Raw genomic sequence first — 25,259 nt, forward strand, 5'->3', positions numbered from 1 at the left:
AACTGTAGTGATAAAAGTTCAGTGTGGTGGTGCCGTGTGTCTGTCAGTGAAGAGGATGTAGCTGGGTGATGGATTTGTGTCTATGTTCTGGCAGACTAAAGGGGATTTTGATACTTTGTGTTAAGTCTCTCAGCAAACAGCAACATTTAGGGTCCAAAAAAAGCTCTGAACATACCAGTCTGTGCTTCACGTGGACAGGCTGTCCTTGCCAACATAAACGTATGGGATTTTCCATAGCTTCATGGAGTTTAAGTTGACCTCAAATTTAAAGAATCTGACCTCTAATGATGAGCACAGTGGTACAAGGTAAAACTGTCTCATTTTAATGGATTATTTCTCAAATGAACATACGGTATTTGTGTACTTCGTGTATCTATCTATGTACATGATTTATATTTGTTTGACTTGATGTATGGGTTTTTCTGTATTTGCAATTTTTTGAATTCTATTTTATTTGTTTTGTTTATGTTTTATGTAATACCCTCTGTACTGCTTTTGTAAAAAATGGTGCTATACAAATTGAGTTGCATTGAATTATTTTGGAGATGTCTCCCTTGTTTTTATATATTTTCAGACTTCTTGGGCTTCCCGATTTTAGGATGCAGAAACTCAAAGATTTATGTTATATATGTAAAGTTATCCCACATTCCCACAGGTTGTATGTTTTTGTTATTTTCCTCAGCCAGCGGTATGCACTCTCTTCCTCAGGGTCATTTGCTTCAACTCGTCTTGAAGATAAATGGACCGCAAAAGGGAAGTGCGCGGCTACTGAACAACCTTTGCTTCCTTAAGTTGACTTTTCACCTGGGAGATGGTCTGAGAATGTCTCACCAGTTTGCTTATGGGTATGCTAAATTGTGTATTTACTGCAGCGAGTGTCATACTGACCTGAGAGCGGTGTGACAGATGTTTCATTGTGTGAGGGTCACAAGCCTTTTCTTTTTTTAAAACACATCCATTGCTGCAAAAATAGGAACATATTTTTCCAGATAGTTAGCCACTGACTGGATCTTTGGTTAAAATGTCATGCTTACAGTATTTAAACTGGTTTTGAATGCACCTACAGACTTTGATGTCTTTAAGGCCTGGTTTTTAAAGGATCTGAGTCAAGTCTGCCACCTGCTGTTACAAAAAAACATTAGAAAGATATCCTCGGTGCATAACTGACTTCATGTTTTTACTTTACTCTACCTGTATTTTGTATTTAATTTGTATCTTATTTTGTATCCGTTTTTATATCCTGTTGTTTGCACCTTATGTATGTGTGTTCATTGTTTTGTTTGACACCAGGACCAGGGAAACACCGTTTTGTCAATTCATGTGCTGTACTGCTTTTTATACTGATGGATGACAATAACAACTCGCGTATCTTTAAAAATAAAATAAACAAATACATTAAATAAAAGCCACGTTTATTTATATAGTCACTTTTATGAAGTGATGCATCCTCTGTGGTCAATTTTAAGTGATATATTAATAAAGGCAGGTTGTGTGTCAACCAGTACCCTCATAATAACTCCAAAAAAATGCAGAGAAGCATCGACATATGTAAAGTGGAAATGATATCTTATATAATAAACAAAACTCAAAATGATAAGTTGTTTGAGGCGCTAAATTAAATACATTCTGAAGCCCCATTGATAAGCCCCGCCTTCTTGAGACGCACTAGAACGTGATTGGATGTTTTCTTGCTTGTCGTCACTTCCGTCTTTAGGAAACACAACAAACCCAGCGCTCTGAACAAACCTTAACAGAATTCACAGCTAATGGAGCAAGACAACCCTCAAATACTTGAACATGCTCACTCTGAGTTTAAAAACCAGAACTTCAAATGTGCAGAACTACTGTATACAAAGTTTATCTCGTCCTGTTTACAGTCCAGGTACTGTTTGTTCCTTTTTTGGCGATGTATAGCAAGTCTGTAGTCGTTTTAGTGTTACAGCTTATTCTGTTATCCGTCCAATTCTGTGTCACCGGCTAAAGCTAACTGTTAGCTAACGTTGATGTTTCTTTGACTTCGGTGTCATTTTCGGAGACTTTCTTTAACGCTGTCATATTTCCACAGGGATTGTAAAGCCAGTCATTTGGCCACTGCTTACAACAACCGCGGACAGATAAAGTACCTCCGGGTGGATTTTGGTGAAGCGGTGGAGGACTTCTCTTTAGCGATACAGAGTGACAGCAGCTATGAGACACCTTTCTACAACAGAGGACTCATCCACTATAGACTAGGTAAGGGTACAGAGACCCCTTTTAGTCCAAAGTTCACAGGAGATAGTTATCTGTTATTTTCAAGCCTGACAGAGTAAAAAAACGTCACTTCCGCTTTGCTTCAAAAATAAATGTCAAAATAATTGTATATTTAGGTTGGATATTGGATTGATATTCACTTGTGTTTTCTAGGTCTGCTTCACTAACTGTCGGAACCTCTTTTCTTGTGGATTTTAGTCAATTTTTTTTAGATTAATATAAAACTAACAATAAATAAAACGTTTTTTTTGTTGCAATAGCTTCCATATATGACCTATTGACCCCAAATAAATGCAGCATTGTACAACATAACTAGACGAGAAGGATACACACCTCTTTGTACATTTAAATGGCTTTTTCTATTTGATATGAATATTGTCATGACAACTGAATCTGTGTGAACATTGAACATTAATAGAATATCACCTCCCATCTTCAGAGCAATCTGACTATTATAACATTAGCGTTAAGAAAGCTTAGGCTACTTAAATATCTGCCACAACATAAGTAACCGGATCAAAGTAACAGTACAGTCCGCGGCATATCACATCATAATGTATCATATATTTCCTTATCTGAGTCAGCTGAGCCGTATCCCTGCAACACTCACAGTGTCACATACTGTATGCAGAAGTATTATTTTAAGCAACACATTAAGTTGACGAAACACTCGAGTCAAATGTAATTAAAGTCAGATCCACTCGTGTCTTAAATGATCAATCAAAAAAGCACAGCACTGGCTCAGTGAACTATAGAAACTAAGCTTTCTTTAAATAGCCTTTCCACAAGCTTCCTGTTGGTTGTTTTAGCAGAATACCTTGTGGCAGTGACTCTTTCTTGAGAAGTCAACCAGCTCTCTCTTAATATAGATCTATAACATCTGTCATTAACTGTGTTGTGGTGCGGTCCCAGCATTAGATGGGTTAATGTGTGTTTGAGTCAGTCGGTATGTTCTTCTTTTAACACCAGATGGAGCTGTGTACTCACTTGTTCTCATGATGCCCAGAACATAAAACTGCTGACTCTTAATGTACAGTGGCCCTGAAGTGCAAGACACCCGCAAAAAGCTAAAACAAAGGGCCGGCTGTCACAAAACAGTCATATCTAGAGACCTCAAAAACTACTCTAGCGAGGCCTTTAACCTAGAACTGGAGAGCCTGGACTGGTCAGATGAGCTCAGTGGTACACAAGTTGAAGAAACATGGCTTGGTTTCAAAAACAAATTCACTGCAATACTCAATGATTTGGCCCCCCCTAAGAACAACCAGGGTAAAAAATCGCGCTGAGCCGTGGATGCACTCCGGCATACTGACCGCCATGAAAACCAGAGACAAAAAATGCTCTGAGTTTCATAAAAGTCAGTCAATGCTTTCCAAAAGCACGAGCAGTGAACTCCAGGCCCACGTGACTGAACTCAAAATTGAAAGAAACAGACTAAGAAATGACGTAAGCTCCATGATCAAAACTGCCAAAAAGAATTTCATCAATGTCAAAACTGAGGAAAACAAAAATAAACCCCGTGAACTTTGGAAATTACTCAATAACCAGCTTGGCTGCAGTAAAAAACTCAAAACGAGATTTTCTAACTTAAACATAAAGACAGATAACAGGCTCATCACAGACAAACTGGATGTGGCCAAGTACTTGAACATTTTTTTCACAAACATAGCCACAACTCTTGTAAATAAATTACCCTCCCACTCAGGGCTTTTTGGAGTAGATCACATCATGACCTACTACAAAAACCTAGGGGTACGCAAAGATGATTTCAGTCTAGCAAGGGTAACAACAGCAGAGGTACTCATTAAACTGAGCGCCCTCCAACCTAACAAGGCCACTGGCCACGACAATATCCCCTCCAAATTCCTCAGAGACACAGCAACTGCCATCTCACCAGTCATAGCTCACATAATTAACCTCTCCATAAAACAGGGAAAAGTACCCAAAGACTTCAAAATTGCAAGAGTAACCCCCCTGCACAAAAAGGGCAGCAAATTGGACCCAGGCAACTACCGCCCTGTTTCTATACTTACCTCCATCTCGAAAGTCATGGAAAAAATAGTATATGAACAGGTCGAAAAGTACCTCGCGGAAAAGAAACTAATCTATGAATTTCAATCTGGCTTTAGAACATCCCACTCCACTGACACATGCCTTCTTTATTTGAACGACCACATCAAACAAGAGGTGGACGAGGGCAAGTACTGCGGCATGGTGATGCTGGACCTACAAAAGGCTTTCGACACTGTCAATCACCCCATTCTGATTGACAAGCTAAAAGCAATTGGTTTTGATAAACTATCGGTGAGCTGGATGCGGTCCTACCTGGAGGGGAGAGAACAGATAAACGGTACTCTGTCCCCCCCCCTCCCAGTGAGCTGTGGTGTTCCACAAGGAAGCATATTAGGTCCGTTACTGTTCCTAATTTATGTAAATGACAGGTCATCTGCATGTGACTGCAACTTGTTCCTGTTCGCGGACGACTCAGCCCTGCTGGTCTCTGACAGGAACAGGTTGCAGGTTGACAAAACCCTCAGCTCCGAGCTCGGCAGAATCTGCACCTGGCTCGCCGATAATAAATTATCATTACACCTGGGTAAAACAGAGTCCATTCTCTTCGGTTCGAAACATAATCTCAGCAAATCCGACGACTTCTCAGTTGCAGTGGGCGACATTATTGTCACAAGTAAGAAGGAAATTACATACCTAGGATCTATTCTTGAGGCAAACCTCTCCTGTGACAAAATGGCATCCAATGTAATAAAAGAAGTCAATCAAAGAACTAGATTCCTATACCGGATCTCCTCTCTGGTAAACAAAAACACCCTGAAAACTCTGGCAGGAGCACTCATTCAAGGGTACTATGACTATGCTTGCACGTCATGGTACCATAGCACCTCCAAGGCGCTAAAAATAAAACTTCAAACATCGCAAAATAACCTGGTCAGACTACTGCTTGACCTTTCATCTAGAACCCACCTCACCTCTGCCCACTTTGACAACCTAGGATGGCTTAGAGTAGACGACAGAGTACAGCTACTTGCAATGGGCCTGGTCTACAAGATCCACTACACCTCTATGGTACCCATGTACATGTCAACATTCTTCCCAAAGGTCAAGGAATACCATGATCATAACACCAGAGGGAGCTCCACAAATCATGTGAAACCCAGATTTGGCACAAAAAAGGGGGAATACACGTTTCGCAATTATGCCACATCAAGGTGGAACGCTCTTCCCACAACTGTAAAGGAAAGTAAAACTATACTTACCTTCAAAACCTCTCTTAAAGAGCACCTTCGGGGGAGAGCATTGCAAAACTGGCCCCGGTATTGGTACAAATCTCAACCTGTCGTTCAATGGACAGCTTCCCCCCCCCCCCCCCCCCCCCCCATCTATGTATATACTCGCATTTTAGACTCTGTTACTAACTGTATATCTGTAGACTTGGTATGTCTTAAATGTCCGGTTAGGATGTATTAGAACGAAATCTAAAATGAAAATTGTAAACAAGCAATCTGTATGTAAAAAAACCACCTGTATGTAAATTGTAAATAAGCCATCTGTATGTCAAATATGTCTTATATGTCTTAAATGATATGATGAATTGGAAATGGGGGACCCTGATGTAAACAAGACGAAAGTCTTTCTCTGGTCTGCATCCCCTTAACAATTGTATGTTTTGAGCTGTACTGTACTGTACCCAATATACAAGCTGTTAATACACTTTTCAATCAATCAATCAATCACACCACAGCATATCAGAAAACGAAAACACCACAGCATTTCAGATTGGACGGAATGGGTATTCTTTAGGGAGAAAACGTATTGTTTGTGATTGGACAGAGCCAGCCATAGAAGCACTGCTGTGATTGGTTGTTTTTGCTGCCAGTCAAGAAATTACGCTTCGTGATTGGCCCAACACATCAGCCATTATCTGTTAGCACACACTCAGAGCTCACAGCTCCTCATATCTGTTCAGAAACTGCACAAAAGTTAAATATATACAAAACACAGACTGTCTATGTCATGGTGAATACAGTCGCTGCTTTATTTATGTCTGTATGACGTTGTTGTGAGTGTGGACGGAGCAGCTACAGGTTAGTTTAGCCTGATCGATCTGTGGTGTCTTGCACTTCAGGGCCACCGTATTAATGAGCTAGTTTGGCAGTACATTACATATCATGACATTTATCTATGAACATTTTTAATGTCTTATAGGTTTTTTCGATGATGCCAAGAGTGACTTCCAACAAGTATTGAAGATGAATCCAGATTTTGAAGATGCCAAAGTGAGCCTGAAACAGACACTTCTGGACCAGCAGCACAAGATAGACAGGGGATACTGACAACTCCATAAACTATAGAATATACCTTTTTATAAATCCTGAAATCTGTTGGCTTGAAGAAACAATCTGTCAAGTTTTGTCAAATTATTTACAATAATGTACAGCTATCGTATAGAAAATTGGAATTGTATTTGATCTGAACATGAACCCTTTGATTAAAGATATCAGAATGAAGATGAACCTTAAAGTAAACACAAACCACATAAAAAATAACCTACACAAGGAACAGAAACAATGAAAATAAAACTATTGCTGCAAAAACATTCAGTTTGAACCTATGAAACCAAGTAGAAATCCCACAGGGATGGGTGCGACATTTTGATATGGTTTTTGTTAAGCAGAGCATCGATTATTCCTTCTTCTGCACTGACTCAACACTCTTGGACAGAGCAGAAAAATCAACCCGGGTGAAACGATAAGCTCCGGTTTTACTGTCTGTAATACATGTTAGTACATCCTTAGTGGTTTGAGAATATATACAAACAATAATCAAGTGTTAGATTACAGTCATTATAAAGAGGCTCAAAGGAAAAATCAAAAGCACATGTGATTTTAAGGAAAAGTTTAATTTATTATTAACTGTGGATTATTTTGTTGCTTCTTCAAATATAAAAAAGTAATATATGTATAATATTAAATACAAATCTACTTTTGCTGAACAATAAATACTTTTTTTACACTACTGAAAAATGTGTGTTTTTCCTTTCCATACATATGTTCTTACAATATGTTCTTAATAAACTAGGCATACATCAGCTCACCTTGTGTGTGTGTGTGTGTGTGTGTGTGTGTGTGTGTGTGTGTGTGTGTGTGTGTGTGTGTGTGTGTGTGTGTGTGTGTGTGTGTGTGTGTGTGTGTGTGTGTGTGTGGAGAATCCTTAACAAGCCTCACCTGTGCTTTGTCGTAAAGTAGAATATAAAGCAGCTGCTGATGTCTCAGTTAATCATCCAGTCACCTTCCTTTTAGACTTGTGTTTTTGTTGGAAGGTGTGCTGGACATTGCCAAGCTCTGATACTGACTGTATTCTTTTTGGTTTTACTGCTTACAAGCTGCAACATGCTGAGGCTTGGGAACATGTAAGTTACATTTCTTGTAGATTTCTTTCTATGTGTGTACTTAATTATCTCTAAATGATGTGTTTTATGTGTTCAAGTTTGTTATGGATGGCTGCAGCTATCATCTTGGGTCAAGCCAGGCCTAATTTGAAGCTATATTTGCAGTCAAGTAAGCTTCAATTCTCATTAAGTCATTTTACACAGCATATTAAGTCGGTTTACATTCTCCTCACAAGCCTTTTCTTTTAACAGGCAGTGGGTTAAGGTCTGACTGTGCCGCAAATGTAATGAGACTGTCGTTGGACAAGGCTTTAGCAGTGGGAAACCAGCTTGAGGTGGAGGCCATCAGTAAGTATTAACTGCTAATAATGCAGCTGATTGGTTCATCACTGAGGAAAGGGGTCCCTGACAAAGCTTATTTTCTCCCCTCAGATGGCACCAAGCACATTTTGTTAACACCTAGCATGGCTGCTCAGTGTGGATACAGCATGGAGTCTGACCCGTGGGGTAACACTAGAATCTACACCTCCCTGATGGGCTGCTTTGTGGACAACAAGGTTTGTTTTGAGCTAAAGTGGTTTAACAGCATTCAATGTAATTTTCTACCAAGTTTAGCTGTGCTAATTCTGTCAAGTGACTGAATTAATGGCTCAACAAACACATGGTTGCTCCCATTTTTGTGTTTCCCTTAATTTATTTGTAACCCCTTACCGTTAAAAGACCCAAAGTACATTTCCCTTTTTTGTTTGGTACATCCCTAAAATATTAGCTCTGCTCCACTCAAAACTGTATTCCTTAATTAATCTACTAGGTACTTTCTTGACTTGTTTGTTACATACACAAATATCCATTTAGACTTCAAATGTGTCCCTGAAGGCAAGGATATTACATTTTCAATGACAAAGAAGCTGGAACCAAAGAATATAAGGGAGTTTCACTTAATTTAGTTTTTTTTATATTTATAGGATGATGCTACATTTAACGTTGGCTTGAGACTCAAGATGTACGGCGAGAATCCATCAGACGTGGTCAGTCATGACGTGTCTCAGACTTGCAGCTACACTCGCTGGGCCTCCAGGGAGATCCTCTGCGACAGGAACTACATGGAAGTAGGTCATCTTTATATTGATTCCACCATCTTGTGTGTATGGAAACGAATGCTAAAACCACCATTTTCTGTTTTAGGTTTCGCACCACATGGCTAACCTTGATGCTGAAGCTAAGGGTCAGACTCGGGATGGTAAAGACGAGAAGCTCAACGCCAAGCTTGAAGTATGTTGAATTAAACCGTTAAGATACTACAGTTTAATTCCTCCCTACACCAATGAGGATTTAATTATTATTTGTTCTTTCCTGTAGGCCTCTGGTGCATCACAAGGTATCTGGAAGATCACGTTTTACACCCCAGAACCAGTGGCCATGGTGTTGCAAGAGGCTGAACAAGCCGGCTACGCTGCCAAAACTACCTCTAGTCGCCTGGTTATGCGAAGCCCGTACAATACAGCAGAGACTTATTCAGAGGATGTAAGCAACACACTCCTATACAGTGTTTCTTTCCTTTCCCTCCTTGTCAATTATATTAAACCTCTCCTCTCTTTAGGTGGCTGGAGTCCCCATGGAAGTTTTCAGGGTGAGCGCCTACTACATGGCACCACAGGGTCTGAATGTAGTGAACTTGGCAGCTGCTTGTCCCAAAGGTGAGTCCTGAGCAACATATTGCCTTCACAGTAAGCTTAATTGTTGCACAGTTAACCTCAACAGCTCCATTTTGTCATCAACAGGTGGCGTCCTCTTCACCGAGGATATGATCTCTTGGCACGTACCTCGCCGTGTGACTCCTCTGTTGGACGGCAGAATTACAGTCTCGGAAATGCACATGGGAATCAACGGGCAGAGGCTTGATAGATCTCAGATGGCCGCACGGGGGTACACACTGAGCACCACAGACTTCCACATGGTCGTCGAGATCCCAGTGGGCTCGCCTGATGGTTACTACAAGGTTGGAAATCTCTAGATTAGAAATGCAAGAGTCACTAGTGCATTTGCATGTTTTATTGAAATGTCATGAATTATTGCAGAGCCATGCCCCAGATTACCAGTACCACATCACCTACTTTGTGGAGCCCATGCTTGAGGTACTGTGGAGGGAAGATGACACCCAAGATGATACCAGATACAAGGTTTTGTTCCCCATCATGACTCCTCTGGTGCCTCAATCTCCCCAAATCCAGGATGGTAAGTCACATTTTCTAGTAGGTATGAAAAAAAACGACATTAAAACTCGGGCTTGCTCGGATATATCCTAAAGACTGCTAAACCCATTAAATAAAGTCTTCAGTTTTTGCAAAATGGTGTGTTTGGATGGGATTTGAAGCGAAGTACAACATCTACTTTTGCTTACAAAGGGCACTTTTTTGTTTTTTTTAAATAGCACTCAATCCAACTACTCAATTTTTCTCTATCAATGTTGAGGCTGGTTTAGAAGTTGTAAACCTGCCACTTTCTGTTCCTCAGACACTGTCCCAGAGACTCGGGTGTTCAGCGTTCTCTTGGGAACCTTCCTCCATGACGTTGAGCTGAGGAACATCACCTTCTCCACCGGGGTCCTCACTGTTGAGGAGAGCAATGCCAAAGGCTTCACAGTCCAGGAACACAGCTTGGCTAATGGCTCCAAGAGCTTCTCTCTTCAAGTGCCCTTTGATGCCGATGTTGTCTTAAAACATGTATGACATTATAGATTCAAAATATCACTTTGTACCAGCATATTTTCAGTGTTGCTGAGCTTTTATTTCATTGGTTGCAGAATCCTGAGCGCTTGGTTACATCCTACTTCCTCCCTCTGATCTTTGGGTTGATCGTCCTGCCTGAAGAAACTCCTTTTGCTCTCCCGGTCGACCTGCATGCCTCTCTGCAGGATGTTGGCGAGATCAGATTGAATTTGCTCTTGACAATATCTTCATGCAAATTGTGTTTTCTAAAATTAAATAAAACATATTGGAGTAAAAGCTACACCATCAAATGGATAATGTATGTTTTGCTGCTCTAGTGTTACCCATCATGGCTGGCACCTGTGACCAGAACCAGTTTTACATCAGCGTGAAGTTCGGGAGTCACGGCTCTAATTTCAAGGCTATCGTTGGACCTCGAGAGCTGACGGCTGAGATGGCTGAAGACTACAATTTCTATGAGAACGGCACACACCTCAGCCTCATTCTGCCATACACTGCCAAGGACGCGGTTTTCGAGGTATGTCAAAACTACAAAATCCCACCATAGATCTTCTGCATTGGCTAACTTTACTTTCTTTTCCACAGCTGCTCACTGCAGAATCAGTCAAATCCAGAATTGACTTGCTTCTGTTGGATCGTGCAAATGACTGGGTGCTTGCTGATCTCTATCTGGCTTGCTACTTCCCCTTAAAAGCAACTGGTGAGATACAATAGAAGTATATTTGCTGCTTTAATTGATGGATTTTTGTTGCTTTACACATTGCCTGCTTCTTCTTCCAGAGTGCCACCCCAATGGCACAATGACCGCTGTGGCTGTGAAGGTTGAATCGACTCGTAATCTGAAGCCAAGTCAGCTGACGCTAAAGGACCAGTCCTGCACACCACAGTTCAGCGACGATCGCTTTGCATATTTCTCCTTCAGTGTGGATACCTGTGGAACCACCAGAACGGTGAGTGTGAATCACATTTAAATATCAAAAGGTTTTTTTTGTCAAATGTTAATACGTTTTTGTTGTTAAATAGTTCTTTGACAACTACATGATATATGAAAATGACATCCGCCTGTCTTACAACAACGCCAAAGGAGCAGCCAACACATCACCAGTTGATCCTGAATACAGGTAAAACATTTGATTCTGTATAATTGGAGATGAACACCTTCAATGTATGCATTTATATATTATTTTTCCCCTAATAGGCAAACCATTTCCTGCTTCTATGTGGTCAATGAGACTCAGACTGTTGCCTTCAGCGCTAAACCAAGAACCTATGAGCCCGCTGCAGAGATCGGCACCGGCCAGCTGATGGTGCAGATGAGGCTTTCCCAAGGCATGGTGGAATTTTACAACATCTTGTTCATGCATACAAAACACTGTTTGCAGGTCTCCCTTGAAAAAGAGATCTATGATCTCAAGGGACCGATCTGATTTAAGTAACGGTTTGAAATGAAACTGTAAATGTCCAGGCCGCCTTTCTCTAACGGGACTCTTCTCCTGCAGATCCATCCTACGAGCGCTTCTACCAAGCAGAGGATTATCCAGTGGTGAAATATCTGCAGCAGCCTCTGTATTTTGAGGTGGAGCTGATGCATTCTACCGACCCGCACTTGGAACTCATTGCTGAGAACTGTTGGGCAACCCTTTATGAAGATGGGACATCTCTGCCAAGCTGGGACATCATTGTGGACAGGTAATGTAGTGCAAAACTAACTACTAAGTACTCATTTCATTTGTTTAACTGCTGCTTTATTAACTTTCGAATTCCTTCACTAGCTGTGAGAATCGCAATGACAGCTATGCAACAATTTTCCATCCCGTTGTGAGTGACTCCAGAGTTTTAGTCCCGTCCCACATCAAGCGCTTCTCTGTAAAGATGTTCACTTTCACTAAAGATGACAAGGTTCTGAAAGACCAGGTAAGACTTGTAAATCCAAATCTGGAGTCTTTTAGCCACTGCTATATGTAGCCATGTGTAATAAATCATCCTGTCCGTCCACAGATCTATGTCCACTGTGATGCAGTGATTTGTGACACAAGCAGCCAGGCAGATGGTTCCTGCAGAGGCCAGTGTGTGCATCCTCCAGGTCAGAGCTACTCAAGACCTGCAGGTGTAAAAAAGGGTAAGTGACCGAGTCTGAACAAATGTAGTCGATCTGGATGTGCAGTTGGTAATCTTTACTTTTTTTGCAGAGCGAAGAAGCACCGACTCAACACGCCAAAGGCAGATCTCCTCTGGGGCAATTACTCTGTCTAACCTCTGAATATTTTCTACTAGTGTTTACATTTTGTCATTTGCACCTTATGTACATTAGTTCATTGTGTTGTTTGGGACCACGGGGACAGTTTTATCAATGAATGTACTGTACTGCCTTGTATATTGATGGATGACAATAACGACTCGTGTATTTTGAAAAAAATAAACGGAAAAAAAAAAAGCCACATTTATTTATAGTCGCTTTTATCAATGTGTTGCATCTTCTGTGGTCAATTTTAAGGGACATATTAATAAAAGCAGGTTCTGTGTCAACCAGTACCCTCATAACTCCAAGAAAATGCAGAGAAGCATAAACATATGTAGCAATGATATCCTATATAATAAACAACTCAAAATGATAAGTTGATTTAGGTGCTAAATGAAAGACATTCTGAAGTTGTTATTGCCCCGCCTACTTGAGACGCACTAAAACATGATTGGAGTTTTTTTTTGTGCGTGTTGTCTATTCCGCCTTTAGGAAACGCAACAAACCTTAACAGAATTCACAGCCAATGGAGCAAGACAACCCTCAAATACTTGGAAATGCTCACTCTGAGTTTAAAAACTAGAACTTCAAATGTGCAGAACAACTGTATACAAAGTTTATCTCTTCCTACTTACAGTCCAGGTACTCTCTGTTCAATTTTTGGCGATGTCTGTAGGCTACTAGTGTTGCAGCTTATTCTGCTACCCGTCAAATTCTGTGTCCCCGGTTAACGCTAACGTCCATCGTGTTCTGTCACTTTGTCATTTCATTACATGTATTGTTTTAGAGACTTTCAACGCCGTCCGATTTCCACAGGGATTGTAAAGCCAGTCATTTGGCCACTGCTTACTGTTGGGGAATATTTTCCAAGGCCCATAACTTTGACCCAGTTTATCAGTTCAAACTGTCCTGACTGAGCACACGCACCTCGTAACCTTGGCTGCTGTGCGCTCAGTGTTCTGTCTCCCTGTTCCTGCCTGTTGGCGTCAGCTGATAGAGGTGTTATGATTTTATCTTATGCAGCATGTTGATGATGCTCTCGGAACTAGCTAAATACATGGGTCTGGGGTAGAGTTATTGAGAATTGACGTGGCAACTCTACCGTGCAGTCAGATACATTATCATTACACCTGGATAAAACGGAGTCCATTCTCTTCGGTTCGAAACATAATCTCAGCAAATCCGACGACTTCTCAGTTGCAGTGGGTGACATTGTCACAAGTAGGAAGGAAATTACATACCTAGGATCTATTCTTGAGGCAAACCTCTCCTGTGACAAAATGGCATCCAATGTAATAAAAGTCAATCAAAGAACTAGATTCCTATACCGGATCTCCTCTCTGGTAAACAAAAACACCCTGAAAACTCTGGCAGGAGCACTCATTCAAGGGTACTATGACTATGCTTGCACGTCATGGTACCATAGCACCTCCAAGGCGCTAGGGGTTTCACCGACTAGTCGACTACCTTTACCACTAGTCGTAGGCCCTAGTCAACTAGTCGTGAAAAAAATGGAGGTAAACGAGGTGCTTCAAAACACGTCCGACATTCTTATGTATGGCAGTACTTCAACAACGATGTAACCAACTCCACAGTGAAGTGTCAGTTGTGTACAGCTGTACCGAAGTACAACAAAAATACATCTGCTATGCGCAACCATCTGAAGATGAGACTCCCGCTGCCGACAGCTAGCACTAGCAGTAATGCTAGCACCAGTGAGCAACGGACCGGCGTCAGCACAGGACAGAGGCAGACGAGCAGCAAGAAAAAACGGGTTTACTGCCAGCGGACACTGCATATCCCCACAATGGATAACGCACTGGAGTGGTGGGCAGAAAACGTGCACCGCGTCCCCCGTTTAGCCAAGCTTTCGAGGAGCTACCTGGCTATTCCAGCCACAGGCACCCCGAGTGAGAGGGTTTTTTTCCCTGGCAGGCAACACTGTCACCCGAAAGCGGTCAAGCCTCCTTCCCTCACATGTCGATGCGTTGGTGTTCCTCAACGCAAACCAACAATCTGGAAAGATGGACGTTATCGTGGAGGACAGCGAGTAAAGTGTTGCGCACTGGATTTACGTGGCATTCAGTAAACAGAGTTTTTGCTGTCGATTTTGGTGAGTCCAGTTACTGTTTGTTATTTACTAAGTCCAGTTACTGTTTGTTATTTACTCAGCCATGTAACACAAATTAAAATGCAGTGTTTAATGTAACTGTATGAGTTCCAATATAAAATACAGTTGTACACCTCTCTGTGTGTCTTTATTATGACGTATCGACTAGTCGACTGCTATTTTGAAAAACGTGTCGACTAGTAAACATCGCAAAAATAAACTGGTCAGACTACTGCTTGACCTTTCATCTAGAACCCACCTCACCTCTGCCCACTTTGACAACCTAGGATTAGAGTAGACGACAGAGTACAGCTACTTGCAATGGGCCTGGGTTGCGTTCCGATAATCCAAAAATCAGCTCCTAAGTTCTAACCCTATCTCCTATTCCTTGACCTCTGAGTGAAACGTCACGGGGTTAAGGGATAGTGGATAGGAGAATTCAAAAGGATTTAGGAGAAGAGACCGCGGTATTTTAGAGAATCCGAATGCACTTTCACTATCCGACGTGTTTATGATGCGCCAGCGGACGTCATGAATGTGCGTCTGCTGCTGTGGGGAAACTATGGAAACTACAGTTTTCTATACAGCGGACTACAACATGGATGTATAATAAGAAGGAGGGACTACTGTAAACTCATCTAGAGACTCTGCACCGTGCTCTGATGCTGTTGCTTTATGCTTTATGAACGTGGACAACAGAGAAACATATTCTTCATGACCAAAGTTGGAATTGAAATAAAAAAGGAAAGTGAAACTTATGCTCGTCACCCTCTCCCTCCGGTCCACATTAATACAAATGATCCCAATACGTATGATTGATGAAAAGATCTTAAAATCAATACAGATGTATTTATTATAAACGTTAGTCCTTAACATCTATCACTGTGTATATCACCATTCAAACATCTTTTAAAAGTTGAACAAACTCCACACAGCTCAGTAAAGACTGTGAAATGTTGACTTTATTTGATCATTTCAGTAAAAACTAACGTTCATATTTCTCTTTTTGATTATAACACTGATGAACGTTCAGAACAAAGCACTTTGGTAACTTACCACATACGTTTTAAAAATGCTTAATAAGCACCGTAACTTTCATGATATAATTTCTCGGTCATAATCGGTTGTTTCCGTGAACGGCCGACTGTTGAGTGACGGCAAATGCTGCGGCTGCAATGCATTGTGGGGCAGCATTTTCTCCTCTCCTTTCGGTTAGGGAGGTCCAGTGGTTCCTAAGCTAAAGGAGGTTATAAAGGAAGTTTGAAACCTCCTTTCCTTTCATTTGGAGAATTGGAACGGCACTTATCATGGCTGCCAGTGATGTACTTCCGGGTCATTTCACTTGGTTAGGAAGGTTCCTAAGCTAAATGGACTATTGGAATGGGCCCCTGGTCTACAAGATCCACTACACCTCTATGGTACCCATGTACATGTCAAAATTCTTCCCAAAGGTCAAGAAATACCATGATCATAACACCAGAGGCACAAAAAAAGGGGGAATACACGTTTCGCAATTATGCCACATCAAGGTGGAACGCTCTTCCCACAACTGTAAAGGAAAGTAAAACTATACTTACCTTCAAAACCTCTCTTAAAGAGCACCTTCGGGGGAGAGCATTGCAAAACTGGCCCCGGTAATGGTACAAATCTCAACCTGTCGTTCAATGGACAGCTTCCCCCCCCCCATCATCTATGTATATACTCGCATTTTAGACTCTGTTACTAACTGTATATCTGTAGACTTGGTATGTCTTAAATGTCCGGTTAGGATGTATTAGAACGAAATCTAAAATGAAAATTGTAAATAAGCAATCTGTATGTAAAAAACTACCTGTATGTAAATTGTAAATAAGCCTGCTCCCAAAGAGAATGACGCTCCTCAAACTGAACATTACAGCCGTTGATACTGTCTCACGTGGGTCTGCTCCCCCTCACCGAGCCATGAACTGAAAGCTTGACATCTGCTTTGAACACCTGGAAGCCACCCTGTCACACCAGCACCAACCCTTGGGTCAGTCAGATGAGACTAACGGCTTCACTTAGGGCAGATCATTTGGGTTAGATACATGACTCTCGTTACCGCAGAGTGGGTTGTTTTTTGAAGGCTATTCATACTGCTATGCAGAGGATGCCTGTAAGTTGGCAAGCTGTTAAAAGCCCCTACTATTTTTTAAAATAGGCCTAATGTCAGGGGCCTCTTAGTTCTACATGTATTCACATTATATGGACCATGTTTCCACCTGGTAAAACTAGAGGTTGCACAGTACTCAGGCTACAATACGACCATTCTGTTCTGCTCTAACGATTCAATTGATAGATTCTACATCAAAACAATTAGCTTTTATTGTTTCCAATGATAACGTCACTTTAAGTGGAGGAATGCAAACCTGTTTTCAAATGTTAGGTTTTGAATTTGTTTGACGTTTCTCAGTAGTGACACCCTCAGACACCCAATTCCATTCATGCTATGCCATCAGTAGTGACTCAGATGTTAAGGGGGATGAAGCTTTCCTCCCAAATGAGATATGCTTTGTTCTTCAACAAAGGTATACATTTCCTGCATAATATATGTTTCTCACAATTGTTTGTAAGCTGCACACAGGTGATACTGAGTCTTCTCGATTAATAGATTATAAACTACACCATGCTTAAATAGACTCCTAAGTTATTATTTCATATGTGACATATGTAAGAAAAGGGAGGGAAGAGCCAATTATAATTGATTTTATATTGGAACATTTATTTCTCAAACCTGTTTTATGGAAGAGAAAACAAATATTTCTGATATTTTATCAAACGGTAAATGGTGAATTAATATAACATTTAGAATCATTGAGAAGGGGTTATATCCACAGGGACTAGCTCACCTTTAAATTACAATAACATTTCTCTGCTTTGGACTGATGAGTATATGATTCTTGCATGTTAAATGACTAACACAAACCTTACATGTATGCATGTGCATGTGTCAGGAAGGCTCCCAAATAATTCTGAGGGGCCTATCCTATTTTTGTAATTAAATGATAATGTGCTAATCCATTACTTTGAGTTGTCTGCACTCAGGAAAACATCCCTATCAAGTGTTAACCCAATAACAAGGACAGCTCTGAAGGCCAAGGGTCAGAGAGAGAGGGTCACACTCTCCGGCTGCAGAGGGCACCCCCATCCACGGGCAAGGAGGCACAAGGTCGTTCGAGATGAGAGGATTCTAATCTTCAACTTTCTGAGGAGATGGGATGCTTCTTCATCTTTCTGCTCGGTGGGCTCAAGCAGACAACCCTGCAGGACGAGCAAGGGCTTCAGAGGCTTCATACAAGGTTCCTTGTTTCTTGGAGGAGTTTGATGTCTCTCATCACGGGGGGGGGGGGGGGGACACCTGGATGCGCCACTTGGAATATGCAGTTGCACTGCTCTAAAGCAGATAGCAGAAGGAATGCAGGCAGATGAGCCTCCATTTCACTGGGGGATCAACTACAGTGCTCACTGAATGAGCCACACAAAAGCAGAGCAATTGGGGGGGTTGAAATATGGCGCTCTGATGAAGAAGAGTTTGAGCCAATCAGCACCTCAGTGCTAATCTACAGTATCAGGATGCCTTTACACACCAGACATTCTTTGTCATAAAGAGAGGAGGAGAACGAGTCAGAAAGACTGAAGGACATGTTCTTCCAGTTCTCGTACAAAGATGAACTTTGAATTGATTTTATATCTTGGATGTTTACAGATGTACCATTAATGACTGTTTCTATATTTCCAATGACCAGACATGTGTTCGAATAGTGGTGATCAATATATTTTTGCCGGATCAGATTACACTTTCGCACTAAACAAAATTAATTGATTAATATTTTCAGATTATAAAGTATTGAATAATAAGATATTTCTACTATTATCACAGATAATGTTAATATCCTTAATCGTCCAGCAATTAGGCTTAACAACACTACTCTTTAATGTATTATCCATGCACAGAAAGACCTAAAATGATGTTTCAAGTACTGGATTAATTTCAGTTTTGGCCCAAAACAAATATGTTTGCTATTGTGCACCTGTGTTTTATGTGTGTTCATTATTATGCTTTTGACAAAAGATGATCCAAACACTGATGAGAAATGATTTTTCTATTATGATTGGCTGTATCAATCATTGTGATTGAATGTTTCAATCTTATTATGTTGTTCTTAATGTGATTGTTATTGATGTAATTGATGTTGTGTATGTAGATTCCCATTGATTTAAGTATTGAACAAAATATTATTGGACTAAAGTTTTTAGATTATCAAAATTGATAAAAAGAGAAAACTGTTGGGGAATATTTTCCAAGGCCCATAACTTTGACCCAGTTTATTAGTTCAAACTGTCCTGACTGAGCACACGCACCTCGTAACCTTGGCTGCTGTGCTCTCAGTGTTCTGTCTCCCTGTTTCTGCCTGTTGGCGTCAGCTGATAGAGGTGTTATGATTTTATCTTGTTATGCAGCATGTTGATGATGCTCTCGGAACTAGCTAAATACATGGGTCTGGGGTAGAGTTCTTGAGAATTGACGTGGCAACTCTACCGTGCAGTCAGATCGTGGCTGCTGTGACTTGTGATGTGAATCCTCCGGCCGAAGCTCCTAATAAACCATCAGTGTTTGACATCAAAGCTCCTGCTCTTCCCGTGTCTCTTTCCTGAGTTGGTGACTCCCACTGCATTGCTACACAGAAGTTTCCCTTACACTTACAACAACCGCAGACAGATAAAGTACCTCCGGGTGGTTTTTGGTGAAGCAGTTGAGGACTTCTCTTTAGCGATACAGTGACAGCAGCTTTGAGACACCTTTCTACAACAGAGGACTCATCCACTATAGACTAGGTAAGGGCAGCGCCATATAGACTGAGAGTTATGTCATCTCCGTTCACTCCAATGGACCACTTTTTTACAGCAATGGCGGATCGTGGAGCCTCTCAATCGTTCCCCGGAAGTTAGCGCCAAGGCTAGCAGAGCTATAGAGTTGCAGCATAATAGACCGTTCGTGACGGACTTTTAAAGGTAAGAAGAAGTTTAAAGATTTATATTGCGGATATTATCAGTACATCTGATTCAAATTAACATGTGTATTAAAGGATGTCAGTGGATTATCCCTAAATTAGTAGATTTAGGGAACGTTTACAGATAACAGATTAAGCTAGGATACCGAAGCAAGTTAGCAACACACGTTGAACAGCCTTTTAATTGTAAATTCCGTTCTCTTAATGTCTATTTGGTCCAAAGTTGTTGAATTAGAAAAGAGGGGCTTCTAAACGGGATTATATGCGGGGGTGGAGGGAGTTAAATAATAGATAAATATAACTTTGGTGCGTGTAGAGTGAGTGTTTTTAGCAGAGCCATATTGTGTCCTTGTGATTATGTTGATTATTACCTGTCTGTATAATGTTGCAGCTCAGCTGATTTTGGATTGATGGCAAAGGGAGAGGGACTTAAGTGAGAGTGAAAACACAAGGTAAGTTTAATACTAGTGTTTTATATAAGTAAACACCTTATCTCCCCAAGGCAATTTCCCATCCAATAGGTGTGCTATATAGGTGTGTATAATCAGGGGTGCACATAACTTGTTTGCCCTGGCTCTCAAAGGAGCACCTGGAGATGTTGCTTGGTGCTCATCCTTAAAATGAAATAAACTGTAACTTTTGAGGGGGTCTTGACTTTATTTGCCAGACACACGGCACTGAACACACATGCAGAGGTGAACACAGAACACACATGCAGAGGTGAACACAAGACAACATTAGCACGACCAGTAATCCTACAAGCTATCATCACTACCCTCCTGACTGTTCTCCTCACTGTCTTCCTCTCTGTCAGACATGGTAGCTGATGATGTAGGCCTACTTCTTTCTCTCTGGTTGAGTATGCGATTAGCTGCTTGCATCCACAAGTCAACAGCTGGTTTTGGGTCGAAAGTCTCTGTTGTCATCTTAGACAAGTGGATGTAATCAAATAAGTATGTGAACATAACCAATAACCTACCATAGCCAATAACAAATGAATGTAACTTATTTTATTTGTGTTGTTCATTCATATCTTATTTTACCTTAACATTTATTTATGCATTTTTTTTTTTATCTCTCCAGTTTTAAAGGATATTTTTGGTTACTGTCCTATAGTATGCATTGGAATTATTTCAAACCTGTTTATCCCAATAATTATAAAGGAGTGCCTTGGAAATATGTGTTTACATAAATTGTGACCAAACTGTTTGAACTTAGACTAAAGTGAACCATCTAAACACTCAAGAGTCCTTTACCTCACTGAGCTGTAGTATCAGCCTCTCAGTCTGACTGGAGAGGACTCTCCCTCCACATTATTCTAGAAACATCTTCTTCTTATATCCGTTAGAGCAGCTAGCACCAGATTCTAATAACAACACCGGGCGGTGCGCCCTTCTCTCTCTCCCTCGCTCATTCGCATTTTTTCGCGCCAGATAAGCCAACATCCCCCATTTTCATCACTTACAGCGCCCATTGTACAGGGCAAATGAAACGTGTAACCGGGGTGAAAAGGGTGTTACATTTACTTAATTATGAATATTGTTACATCAAGGCCGAAAATTAGGATGAGCCCCAACGGTCAAAAATGTTTTTTTCCCTCCCAGAACTGCCAGCGCAGCGACTCCCCAGATCTGGCGCCCTAGGCGAACATCTATAACGCCAGTGCTACGGGCCGACCCTGAGTTAATATGCAACTCGCAAATATATTTCTCTCCTCTCTCCTCTCTTCTCCCTCTCCCTCTCTCAATTTTGGTACGCAAATGCGCCTTTTTTCAAATGACCCGGTGCTCTTTTTTTGGTGGAGGTGCGCATGCGCACCAGTTATGTGCAGCCCTGTGTATAACCCTTTCTCCTGTCTGTTACTCCCTCTTTCAGCACAAGAACCAGAGGGGGATTCAATGGAGCCTGAATACCTGCACTGAGACCCTCACCCTGCACCCTGAGTCTCAACTCTCAGTGTTTTTCAAGCCTTTCCCTGTTTTTTTGTATTAAACAAAACATTAAGCTTTCCCAATGGTGTGGTTTTCGTTTTGTGAAAAAGTGCAAATGCAGTGTTTGTATATAATTAAATCACATATTTGTTTGCTGTTGGTTGTGAAATTGCTCCTGCTGACTTGAGCCAGCCATTTTTTCCTCCGCTCTGTGTCAGTGGGGAAGCCGTACATTCGTACTCCTTTCTCTGAGCGATTTGAGCATCCCCAGGCAGCACAGCAAACCATGGTGGCGACTAGGAGGCAGCACAGCAAACCAGAACAACACGGAGGAAAAGGCACAGACAAACTGCATGATATGCTATTCAATGTTTATTGAATGCATGTATTTGCAATGGATGTTCCTAAAACAACACATTTAACATCATCATCATCATGCTGCTGCTGCTAGTCCTTTGATAGTCACCTGTCGGTCTCCTGTCCTTTCTGAAAGCCATAAAGATGACATTAGTCATTTAGATAACTTGTGTCCTCAATTACCATGGGATTACTGAAACTACCATGAATTTAAGAAAATGGTAGAAATTAATCTAATCTGAATTTTAAAGCATTACTTTAGATCCCCTCCCTCTAAATATATCAATAAACATTAGAAAGTGATGCTCCTGACTACCATACAAGTTTAAGAAGATAATATTGGTTTTAAAGAATTCAAAGCTATAAATAAACAGCAACAGGCTCTTTAACCAAGGCACTGTTATTCTAACATGTAAACTAGTTGTTCACACTAATCCTAATATTATCACTTAATATTAGCACATTCTATTTTATTTTTAAAAACATATTGATGTAAATACATACACATATTGATTTGTTGTATAAATATTGCAAATCAAAACCTTTATTCACTAATAATTACCAAAAATCGTAGTTCTATCTCCTGTTATCAATGCATTCACATTGCCCGCCATGAACTTCCGGGGAACGATCCTCGTCTACATGAACCACGTGACGATAACCGTTTTTGGACTTCCGTTGTCATAACTCTTCTATTATATGGCGCTGGGTAAGGGTACAGAGACCCCTTTCAGTCCAAAGTTCACAGGAGATAGTTATCTGTTATTTTCAAGCCTGACAGAGTAAAAAAAATTCACTTCCGCTTTGCTTCAAAATAATTGTATATTTAGGTTGGATATTGGATTGATATTCACTTGTGTTTTCTAGGTCTGCTTCACTAACTGTCGGAATCTCTTTTCTTGTGGATTTTAGTCCATTTTTTTTTAGATTAATATAAAACTAACAATAAATAAAACATTTTTTTTGCAATAGCTTCCATATAATGTGACCTATTGACCCCAAATCAATGCAGCATTGTACAACATAACTAGACGAGAAGGATACACACCTCTTTGTACATTTAAATTGCCTTTTCTATTTGATATGAATATTGTCATGACAACTATGCAGTTTCTTTATTGGCTGCAATGTTAATTGGCTTCAATATCATATTTGTCCAGTGTAGGATTAATATCAGAGGCCTGTACTACGAAGCAGGATTTTCGCTTAGCCGGCTAACTTCAGGGAAAACTCAGGGTTTCTGGTCCTACGATGCTGGTTCTCTTTTTAGCAGGCTAGATCTCCATGGTAACTTATGCTGAGGGTCTAACCTGCCCCGGAGCAGGTTAGGTTGCAGGCTAAGAGATCAACTCAGTGAAAGCACCGCCTGCTGACCAATCAGAGCTCAGTGTGCGGAGTTTAAAGCGATCAAGTCATATTACAGGAGAAAGGAAATACAGAAAAAACTGCCGTTGCAGGAAAGACGGCTGGCAAGAATCACCGACTGTGTGAACGTGAACATTAATAGAATATCACCTCCTATCTTCAGAGCAATCTGACTATTATAACATTAGCGTTAAGAAAGCTTAATTAAATATCTGCCACAACATAAGTAACCGGATCAAAGTAACAGTACAGTCCGCGGCATATCACATCATAATGTATCATATATTTTCCTTATCTGAGTCAGCTGAGCCGTATCGGCCGTGCAACACTCACAGTGTCACATACTGTATGCAGAAGTATTATTTTAAGCATCACATTAAGTTGACGAAACACTCGAGTCAAATGTAATGAAAGTCAGATCGTGTCTTAGACGGGGCAGTGATATCATAAACCTGTTAATGTACGCATTCAAACACTTTTCTTTTGCCAGCTGTATTCACCTTGCAGGTGCAGCTATGTGGCTTTTATCCTGGATAAAGTGTTTAAGTCATGGATGTTTAAAGTTTAACTTCTTCATTTTTGACTAGTATTAAAGTTCACTTTTCATTCAGGAAGTATGACGCTGCGCTGTCAGTAACGCTTCTTCCATGTTTGTGATTGGTCGAATGCTCCAAATACCACCCCTTTCATGTGAACGCGCACCTAACTAGATAGGAAACGGCTGGCTTGAGCGATCCACTTGATAACCAGCGTCGTAGTACAGTTTAGCGAGAGCGCGTATGTTTTGGATTAGGCCAACCGGCTAACTCAAACATATCCAGGTTAGGTTGAACCAGCTTTGTAGTATAGGCCCCAGATGGAGCTGTGTACTTACTTGTTCTCATGATGCCCAGAACATAAAACTGCTGACTCTTAATGAGCTAGTTTGGCAGTACATTACATATCATGACATTTATCTATGAACATTTGTAATGTTACATTACATTACATTACATTGCATTTAGCTGACGCTTTTATCCAAAGTGACTTACAATAAGTGCGTTCGACCAACAAAATACAAACTTGAAGAAAACAGAATCATATAAGTACATCAGGTTTCATAGAGCAAAAACATTTCAAGTGCTACTCAACTGGCTTTAGATAAGCCAGCCCTTTATTAGTATATAAGTGCTTTGATAATAGTTCTATCGCTCGAAGTGGAGTCGAAAGAGATGAGTTTTCAGTCTGCGCCGGAAGGTGTGTAAGCTATCTGCTGTCCTGATGTCAATGGGGAGCTCATTCCACCATTTAGGAGCCAGGATAGCAAACCCACATGTTTTTGCTGATGGGAACTTGGGTCCCCTTCGCAGCGAGGGTGCAGCGAGCCGTTTGGTTGATGCAGAGCGGAGTGCACGTGCTGGGGTGTACGGTTTAACCATGTCCTGGATGTAGGAAGGGCCAGATCCATTCGCAGCATGGTACGCAAGTTTGTCAAATTATTTACAATAATGTACAGCTATCGTATAGAAATTGGAATTGTATTTGATCTGAACATGAACCCTTTGATTAAAGATATCAGAATGAAGATGAACCTTAAAGTAAACACAAACCACATAAAAAATAACCTACACAAGGAACAGAAACAATGAAAATAAAACTATTGCTGCAAAAACATTCAGTTTGAACCTATGAAACCAAGTAGAAATCCCACAGGGATGGGTGCGACATTTTGATATGGTTTTTGTTAAGCAGAGCATCGATTATTCCTTCTTCTGCACTGACTCAACACTCTTCCAGTTGGAACATATTGTTATGGCCTCATAAATGACATATATCATTGCATAATTGGACAGAGCAGAAAATCG

The 25,259-nt window shown here is 40.8% G+C and overlaps 2 protein-coding genes across 3 annotated transcripts; both read left to right on the forward strand.

Annotated features, from left to right (window-relative positions):
• Positions 1-1,716: 1,716 nt before the first annotated feature.
• Positions 1,717-25,143, forward strand: ttc32 (tetratricopeptide repeat domain 32). Of its 2 annotated transcripts, XR_004570626.1 has the most exons (4): positions 1,717-1,882; positions 2,066-2,232; positions 6,472-6,760; positions 24,967-25,143. XR_004570626.1 is itself a non-coding variant. In XM_034232317.1 (3 exons), exons 1-3 carry the CDS (start codon positions 1,767-1,769, stop codon positions 6,597-6,599), a joined length of 411 nt encoding a protein of 136 aa, XP_034088208.1. In that variant the 5' UTR covers positions 1,717-1,766; the 3' UTR covers positions 6,600-7,269. The 2 variants fall into 2 exon arrangements, 1 of the variants encoding a protein (XP_034088208.1); XM_034232317.1 differs by lacking the exon at positions 24,967-25,143 and having other exon boundaries at positions 6,472-7,269.
• On the forward strand, positions 7,555-12,817 carry LOC117556810. The gene is made up of 21 exons (XM_034232351.1): positions 7,555-7,675; positions 7,753-7,823; positions 7,907-8,002; positions 8,087-8,211; positions 8,620-8,763; positions 8,840-8,926; positions 9,014-9,178; positions 9,255-9,351; positions 9,436-9,653; positions 9,733-9,889; positions 10,169-10,377; positions 10,458-10,575; positions 10,701-10,900; positions 10,969-11,083; positions 11,164-11,333; positions 11,407-11,504; positions 11,582-11,712; positions 11,883-12,072; positions 12,156-12,297; positions 12,382-12,502; positions 12,573-12,817. Exons 1-21 carry the CDS (start codon positions 7,656-7,658, stop codon positions 12,641-12,643), a joined length of 2,745 nt encoding a protein of 914 aa, XP_034088242.1. The 5' UTR covers positions 7,555-7,655; the 3' UTR covers positions 12,644-12,817.
• Positions 25,144-25,259: the final 116 nt, after the last annotated feature.

Source organism: Gymnodraco acuticeps, unplaced genomic scaffold (assembly GCF_902827175.1).
Source record: "Gymnodraco acuticeps unplaced genomic scaffold, fGymAcu1.1, whole genome shotgun sequence".
In the NCBI taxonomy this organism is placed as follows: domain Eukaryota; kingdom Metazoa; phylum Chordata; class Actinopteri; order Perciformes; family Bathydraconidae; genus Gymnodraco; species Gymnodraco acuticeps.